Raw genomic sequence first — 9489 nt, 5'->3', positions numbered from 1 at the left:
TCTTGGTACATCTTAGTCATTCCCGGATGGAAACTAAGACGACTTTTATGAGCTTCTTCCAAGATCTTAACTCTCAAATCATCTAAAGATGGCACACATATCCTCCCCTTGAATCTAATTAACCCGGTTGTGTCCTTCTCAAACTCCACACCCTTATCCCCCATTACTTCTAACACCTTGCCTTGCAAAAACGGGTCATCCTCTTGAGCCTCGCGTATGTGATCTACGAATTCATTGGTAATCTGCAACGCTCCCACAAATAAGCTCTTGGGTCGCACCTCGATTGCTAGATTCAAATCCCGGAACTCCTCTATCAATCTCTGCTCCAAACTCATCATAGTCGCAACATGTAAGGATTTTCGGCTTAGCGCATCGGCTACTACATTAGCCTTTCCCGGATGGTAGGAAAGTCCAAAATCATAATCCTTAAGGAACTCCATCCATCTTCGTTGTCTCATATTGAGTTCCTTCTGATCGAACAAGTATTTGAGACTCTTGTGATCACTGAAAACTTCAAAACGAGTACCGTACAAATAATGCCTCCAAATCTTTAAAGCAAAGACCACCGCTGCTAGTTCCAAGTCATGAGTCGGATAGTTAACTTCATGAGGACGTAATTGACGCGAAGCATAAGCCACTACTCTTCCCTCTTGCATCAACACACATCCCAAGCCTTGCTCGCTTGCATCGCAATACACTTCAAATGTCCTCTTAGGGTCGGGCAAAATTAACACTGGAGCTGTCGTCAACCGCCTCTTCAACTCTTGGAAACTTTGATCACACTTCTCATCCCAGACAAACTTCTCATTCTTACGAGTCAACTTAGTTAGGGGTAATGCCAATTTAGAAAATCCCTCAATAAATTTTCTATAATAGCCAACCAACCCCAAGAAGCTTCGAACCTCCGTTGGAGTTGTCGGTTGTTGCCACTCCATAACCGACTCCACCTTGTTCGGATCTACCGCCACCCCGTCTTTAGAAATCACGTGCCCTAAGAACTGCACTTTCTCCAACCAAAAGTCACATTTTGACAGTTTGGCGAACAACTTCCTGTCCCTCAGGATATGCAATACAATTCTCAAGTGCTTCTCATGCTCCTCCTTATTCCTCGAATACACTAGGATATCATCAATGAACACAACCACGAACTGATCCAAGTAATCATGGAATATACGATTCATATAATCCATGAAAATAGCCGGAGCATTAGTCACTCCAAATGGCATGACTAAATACTCGTAGTGCCCATACCGAGTCCGAAACGCAGTTTTTGGGATATCTTCATTCTTAACTCGGATTTGATGATACCCCGATCGCAAATCGATCTTTGAAAATACCGTCGCTCCCCTCAATTGGTCAATCAAATCATCTATCCTTGGTAGAGGATATTTGTTCTTGATAGTGACCTTGTTTAACTGCCGGTAGTCTACACACATCCTCATACTGCCATCCTTCTTTTTAACCAACAAGACCGGCGCTCCCCACGGTGATGCGCTTGGACGAACAAATTGTTTGCTCAAAAGGTCCTGCACTTGTGCCTTCACCTCTGCTAGTTCTACCGGAGACATTCTATAAGGCGCAATCGACACTGGATTCGCCCCAGGCACCAAGTCAATAATGAATTCCACTTCTCTCTCAGGTGGCAATTCACAAATGTCATCAGGAAAAACTTCTGGAAATTCCGACACCACCGGTATACTACTAACTTCAGCGTCCTCTTCCACATACATAGAGAACAACACCATGTAAGTTCAAACATCACCCGTTCCTTCGTTGGCCGCATCCCCTTTCGAAGATTCACTTGGAACTACATCTCCACCAAACACTAGCATCTTCTCCTTACAGTCTAGAAAGATATGGTTAGTAGATAACCAATCCATCCCCAAGATCACATCTAGATGAGTTAAAGGTAGGCAAATCAAGTCCGCCATAAAAGATCGACCCTCAACAATTATAGGACACTTCAAGCACACCCGAGAGGTGGTTACAGGCTCGCTCGTCGGAGTGGACACCACCATATCATATGGTAACTCCGTCGCACATAACCCCAACCTCTCCACACATGCATGAGATATGAAAGAATGCGTGGCACCTGAATCATAAAGTACATCTAGTAGTTTATCAGCAATCAAACACTTACCCCGTATCAAATCGTCGGAGGCAGCCGCTTCTGAGCCACTCATAGCAAATACCCGAGAGGGTACTTTTGGTCTTCCACCACTAGTGTTGTTGTTGCTAACATTACCACTCCTTGTGGAATTAGTGGGTCCACGATTGACGGTGTTGGAATTGGCTGTTACCGTCGGTCTCCCTGTTACCCTACATTCCCGAGCATAATGGCCCACCTTGCCACAAACATAGCAGCGGCTCTCCTGTGTCTGCTGGAGCTGTGGGCAATTCCTCTTAAGATGCGGTCCTCCACACTGAAAGCATTGTACCCCGGTCCCCCTTGACTGGCTCATGTTGGAGGTAGCCATAGGTTGCTTCCCCTTGTTGCTAGCATACGGCTTCATCCTCTTGTTACTATTCCCCCTGAAAGGATGGTTTCTCTGAGGTCCTCCAACGCCTCTAGCTTGCCTCTCCTTCATCTTGTCCTCAAAAATCCTGCACTTTGTCACCAACTGATTAAAATCCGTGATCTGCATATAACTAACCGCTTGTTGGATCTCCAACCGAAGCCCATTCTCAAACTGAGCACACAGATCTTCCTCATTCCGAGCATCTTGGTATTGAGGCCAATACTGCAGAAGCTCATTAAACTTAGCCTTGTACTCCCCAACAAACATGTTTCCTTGCTTCAAATCCAGAAATTCCCTCGCCTTCCTCTTCCTGAGATCTCGTGGAAAGTAATTCTCCAGGAATTTGTCCTTGAAGGCATTCCAAGGAATCACGCCTCCAGGTGCAACAAATGAAGGCTTCACGAACTTCCACCAATTCTCGGCCTCTCCTTGGAGCATAAATGTCGCATAAAGGACCTTATGCTCCTCAAGGCAACCCATCGCCTCAAAAATCTTTTCCGTCTCAGCTAACCACAACCTAGCACCTTCCGGATCATAGTCTCCACTGAACTTTGGCGGGTGGTTCTTACGGAAAGCCATGAGTCCCCGATACTCCGCCGGTTCCACATCACGTTCCTGCACTAGAGTTTCCAATACAACTGTGATGCGGTCAAGGACATCACGGTTCTGATCCCTACCACGTCCTGCCATACCTATCCTGTAGGGAAACTATTAGCACCCAAGAAATCCTAAAGAGAGAGTGTACCACACAGGTTATGACAGTTATAACAACATCCTTCTCTTTATACATACTTATACACACAACAATCCTGTGAATCAGTCACACATCCATGCTCAAGACAAGAAAGTAGAAATACACACAGAATAAAACCCCGAGCGTGGTTCAGAGGTTGGTTTCGTTAAATTCTAAGTCGCACGCAAAACGATGATTTTTAACTAATTAATTATGAATTAACCCATAACCTCCCAGTTATGGATTTCTCTCCCTTAATTAGTCCAACCCGCATATCTTGCCCCCACTATTCCTATTTTTACCAAGAACATATCTATACATATACACTGAATAATACTTATATATATATATAATCATTCAAAATACATCGTTTCCAAAAATTCCGGGTAGAAATTTCCAGGATGTTACATTAGGCAAACATATGTATAAATGGAAGTATCAATGAGATGAACAAGTTACATATCCAAGTTAACACACATTCAATATTTCTATCCTAGTACTGGTGGATGGAACATGAAACTTCTAACTATTAGCATGATTTAAAAATGTGATACCTTCACTAGTCTAAGCAAACCATTTAAACTTCCTAGAAGAAATCTTATGATAACTGCCATCCAAAAACTTGTGCTAAGGCCAAATAGTGTGTTGAAAATGACACTGAAATCAAGCAAGTGTTGATTATTATGGGAAGCTGCACAACATCACTTAAAAGAATCCAATTCATTAACAAATGTACTTACACTACAATAATCCCTATAACTACAACATGCTTTCGGCTGTAGTGATAAACTATAATACCCCACAATATAGATGTTAAACATCTGCCAAACATGAATGCAGAACCTTATTCTACCTCTTTACACTATATTATACCATTTATATCCTTCTGCCTAGTAAGAAGCAGGTTAGAGTGAAGATCAAGAATGATGTTGAAGGCCCCTTGAAGATGATTACAGTTGGAGAAAATATGAATAGAAAGACATCCTTAGTGCAAAATATCCCAGGTGAGGGAATATGTACTTTTTAAAAATTTCTCACTAAATACAAGAATTAGTTAACAATGGATTGAATTGTTACATGTTGCATAAGCTATTATAGGTGCAACTTTCGCAAAACTAAGGGGTGCCTGGCCACAAAGAAAGTGTAGAGATCAGAAGAAGAGCACAATTTTGCTAAGAAATTTTTATCGCATAAACACACCGCTAAGGGTAGCTGAAGTGTAAAGCAGTGAATCCAGCAACATTGTTCAGTTCGTTTTTCCTCAAAACAAAACACAGAAACAAAAATTCTAGAACAATGGATACCTGTATGTGGGCTTTGTTGGGATTCAATTCCAAATGTTGGGATTCAATCAATCGGCCTAATTTTATTCTAACAGACAATCATCAATCCTAACCACATGCTTTCTATTCATGTAGAGAGAAATTACTGTACAAAGATGAATAGAACCTCTTTGTGTTCCCATACTCAAAATCATGATGAAAACTAGATGCGGAAGCGTACCTGGATTAGCCATAATGGAATGATGGTGAAAGGTTGATCAGAAGATTGGTTTTATGATCTTCTAAATGTAGAGAGCCTTTTTCTTTTCTTTCTCTGAATTTTTCTCTTCTTACGGGATAAAGAGAAAAGCGAAATTGTACGCGCTGCTATCTACAAATGGGGACCATAACCTCTTATATTGGTAACCGCCATCAGTTACCCCAAATTTAAGAATTATAATTTGGCCCCTCATCAAATTATAATATCACTGATGGTATCTACACAATTAGCCTTTCATGACATATATACCCTTAGCCATACTTTTATATTGATTAGACCACTTTAATATTTTGGCTAATTATATAATGGCCCTAACTCCTTCAATTATGTGATATATATATGTATGACCCAAAATTGCTAACAGGCCTGACAGAGGATGCACGAATGAGGCGAAGAGGAAGCGCAAATGAGAGGGTCAGAGGTTGTGATAGCGACGTCGGAGCGACAAAGTTATTGAGTAAATATGAACAACTATTACGGTGAGGATGCAGATTTTCTCCCCTAGTCTGCGTGTGGGCACAACGATGTGGGCTCATAGCAGAGGCGCCACAACCTCGATGACAGGACGGCATAGCGGAAGCGAGACAATGTCGATGACAGGATGACAGTGAGCGATAGCGGCATGGGAGGTGCACTAAGTAACTGCGGAACGTGAATGAGAAGGGACTAGGGTTGGGTTCCTTTTGTTTGGGTATAATTGTAAATTTGGACGAATGTGTATTCCTTCAGTAAAATCCGTTGAAAAGATATTAAATTTTCGACACACCTAAATCTGTGGATAAATTTCGTCATAAATTTATACTTTTCGACAAAAAATTTATCCATGGATAAATTTTATCCAAAAATCAAATATTTTTGACGGAATATAATCCTTTGAAAAATTCCATCGGAAATACTTTTTTTTTGTAATGGTTACAGAGAGACATGAATAAAGCAAACTAATTCTTTACATACCAACTACAAACATTTTATTTTATATTTATTATCGGTATCATACATATAGAATTGTGCAAACTTTGGTTGTCATTCAGGAGATGAAGCAATTTCCAATGCTATGATAATTCTCACCATTCATGATAAATATATATAGAAGGTGCACTTCCATCATTTTTTTGAAATATCTATTTTTCTACTCATTGAGGTAAACTAAAACATCATGTTGAATGAGGGAATGCTCTCCAAAGCTCTTCATATCTTTATTATATAAATCCTTCAAAACTTGAAGAGGTGGTTGAAGATTTTCTATTTTGATTTGTCCTTGCATGCAACCATAACATGTATTTTTCCTTCAAAATTATCAATAATTCTAATTAATTTTCATCAACCATAACATGTACTACCCTCCTTTACCCATAATTGTTGAAAATTCTTCCATCCATAAGTCATAAAGCATTTTCTCTTTCTTGGTTTTGAACTTGAGGCTTCACGATCACACATGCACATGCCATTCTGTGCTAGTTGAAAGTGATTAAGAGAAAAAGTTGCACTCTAATTCTATTAATTAGTTGAGGTGGATAATGAAAGAAAATAGTAAAATTTTTGGGGCATAAAGATTCTCTAAATAGTTAAGTTGTTGATATTATTTATTATTTCTTTATAGAAAATTTTAAGAATAATTAAAAATGCAAACTTTAAATATTTTGAGATTTTTAATGGTTTATACAGCATAAAATAAAAATTTCGTTATAAATTTATATATATATATATATATATATATATATATATATATATATATATATATAATGCTTCCTCTGTTTTATAATAATTCTTGTCGTAATAGATTTTTTTTATAAAGACAAAGAAAAGTTAGTAAATAAATGAATGGCTGTAATAATTATACAAAAATAACCTTATATTTTTACTTTATTTATACTTTACTATTCATCATTTATATTATTAGAGATATAAAAAAAAAATAAGTTTACAATATTGAAAAATTAAAATGATATTTTTTTCAGATTTTTTTCCTTACACTTTACAATATTTATTACAGGACTGAAGAAGTATACAGGACGGCAAGAAATTAGAACTTGCATGTTGACTATCTATGTCACGTACAACTTTTGATGAACTTTTTTATGACAACCAGAGAACTCAGAGGAAGTCATAAACAGAAAGCTCAATAATCATTGATTTTTCATGTCTTTGTGAATTTCGTCAAGAATCAGAATCAGTGCCACTATGAATGCATAGTCAATATTTGGATACACTGTAACCATGAAATTATCTTTTCCAAACACAATGCTTTGAACAGTGTGCTTCTTATGCATCTGCAATCACATAATAATGCACTTGCAAAATTAGAATTTGAAAGAATAAGTACTCTGTTTGACATAAATGTAAGTATAAAAAAATATTTTTTAGACTCTATATAAACACATTTTAATTACTTTTACCATATTTAATGATATTATTTAAAAAAAATACTCATTTATTAGTTAAAATTTTATTTTCAATCATTTTTTTATATCAAGCTAAGTTTCAATAAATGATATGATATTCTAAGAAAAAGTTTATCTCTTAAATTCAAATAGTAGAAATAAATGATATCATCTAATTTTGTTAATTAGTATAAAATTAATTAATTTTTCTTACATTTGTCTGGAAGGAGTATCATTTTTAACTAAGACAAAGTAATTATATTGTGAACTACATATATATACTCCTTAATTTTATATATTTTATTTTTCCATGCCCTCGGTCTCATTATAAGAAAAAAAAAGACTTGACACTAGTTTAAAAAATTTGTGAGCATTATTTAATTTTGTTAATTCCACTTAGAAAATAAGTTTTCTTCTCAAATTATACTTTATTAGAACTTGATAAATCAAGAATAAAATTTGGTCATTGAAAATAAAATCTTAATTAAATGAATAATATTTTTGAAAATATATGAATTTTTCTTTGCTTGAACTTTATCCAAAATACAGGTAAAGAGCAAAAGTCTCACCTGGGCAACAATGTTCAGAGATTCACCAGCATAAACAACACAAGATCGTTCGAACCAACTTCCTTTCACCTTAAAGTCACATACTTCTTCTTTAGTATTATTGGCTAAGAACACATCTAATTTCGTCTTCAGCTGGAAAAAGGACGATCGCTTCACACTAAAGATCAAATCTTTCGGCTCCGTGCTTTCACCACGGAAAATTTGCCACCGATCATGAGCAGACATTAACTACGTACACAGATTTAAATTGTTTCATAGGATTATTTCAAGATCATGATTAATGTACACAATGTTAGGAAAATAGTGGGAAAAAATTATCCAAGAAATAACATTAACACAAGTTTCTAGACAAAGACTCTGAAATATGAGGTTATTGTTATTTTAAAAATTAGAGAGAATATATACAGGGAGGGCCGATCCAACAATAAATAAGGCCTAAAAATATTTTAAGAGATTTTTTTTAAAAAATTTAAATGTGAGTTATATTTAAGACCTTTTGTTGACATATGTGACATTAATTCGATATATGATGCCTTTTTAATTTATAAAAATTATTAAAAAAAATATGTTTTGTTGGTGGGTTTAAAACATGAGCTTTAGTTATTTTAACCTTGGAACTATCCTAAATATATATAATAAATTTAATTATCTATATTCAAGAAACACATTATATCCAATCCTAGAAACTATATAAGTTTTTGTTAATTCATATTCTTCAAATTATCATTTAAAAATAATCAAAACATAAAATATGTTCTAAATAATAAGATAATAAGATAATTAAAATAAGAAATATATCAAAATAAATGAATAAATATAAATATATGGTCAAACCTTCCGGCGTAGTGTGACGACGGGTTCTCCGGCGGCGTCAAGCAAGACACGGTGGTCATGGAGGGTCATGAGAGAGGCCTTAAGGCTGAAAACAATTTGGCCATTGACATCGGTGACGGTAAAGCTATCAGTTAATGCCAAGACCTTTCTCACAATTGCTAGGTCGACATTATATGGAGCACAATACTTAGGGTTGATGATACCGGAGGGTTGTTGGTTTTGCATGATTGCGAATTGAAGTTTAGCAATTAATTGATGAATTTGGATATTGACTTTTCAATTTCTTGTAAAAGCTTTGTGCACTATGGCTTAATTGTGGGGAGTGTGTATTCTTTGATTGATAGAATGATACTTGAAACTTTGTGTGTGTGTGTGTGTGTATATATATATATATATATATATATATATATATATATATATATATATATATATATATATATATATATATATATATATCGTGAGTGTGGCATGTGGGACATGAACTGGTCAATGATAAACTTTAAAAGGGATTTTGAAGGAGGATGATTATTAAGCAGAAGATGCTATAAAACAAAACTAGTTATCGTTGGAAGTTGAAAGTCAACTGTTTTATTTTTTTATTATTATTATCATGACATTATAATATAAAATATTTATTAATTTTGTGGATAACTAATTTTCATAAGAAAGATAAAGTAATCTCTCATTCCAACTTTATGACTTAAATTAAGTATTTATCTATAATTCTGTTCTATATATATATGGGATTTGTAACTACACACGTTTTTATTAGAAAAAATATTAAATTACTGTAATTCCTCAAGTGAAATTTATTAGAACAAAGATGTGTTTTTTCTTTTTTTTTTTAAAAAATATTTTGGTAAGATTAATGCACACGTACCAACTAAAAAAAGATGAGTGCTTAGCAAATT

General features: G+C 35.5%; 1 protein-coding gene across 1 annotated transcript; it reads right to left on the bottom strand.

Moving 5' to 3' along the window:
• Positions 1-6714: 6714 nt before the first annotated feature.
• On the bottom strand, positions 6715-8946 carry LOC100811220 (protein LURP-one-related 15). Its single transcript, XM_003516949.4, has 3 exons — positions 8579-8946; positions 7745-7972; positions 6715-7064 (listed from the first exon to the last, which is right to left on the bottom strand). The coding sequence occupies exons 1-3, from the start codon at positions 8801-8803 to the stop codon at positions 6921-6923; spliced, it is 597 nt and encodes a 198-aa protein (XP_003516997.1). The 5' UTR covers positions 8804-8946; the 3' UTR covers positions 6715-6920.
• Positions 8947-9489: the final 543 nt, after the last annotated feature.

This window comes from Glycine max, chromosome 1 (genome assembly GCF_000004515.6).
Source record: "Glycine max cultivar Williams 82 chromosome 1, Glycine_max_v4.0, whole genome shotgun sequence".
Lineage (NCBI taxonomy): Eukaryota > Viridiplantae > Streptophyta > Magnoliopsida > Fabales > Fabaceae > Glycine > Glycine max.
The sequence above is the reverse complement of the archived record's forward strand: the minus strand, read 5'-3'. Positions and strand labels throughout refer to the sequence as shown.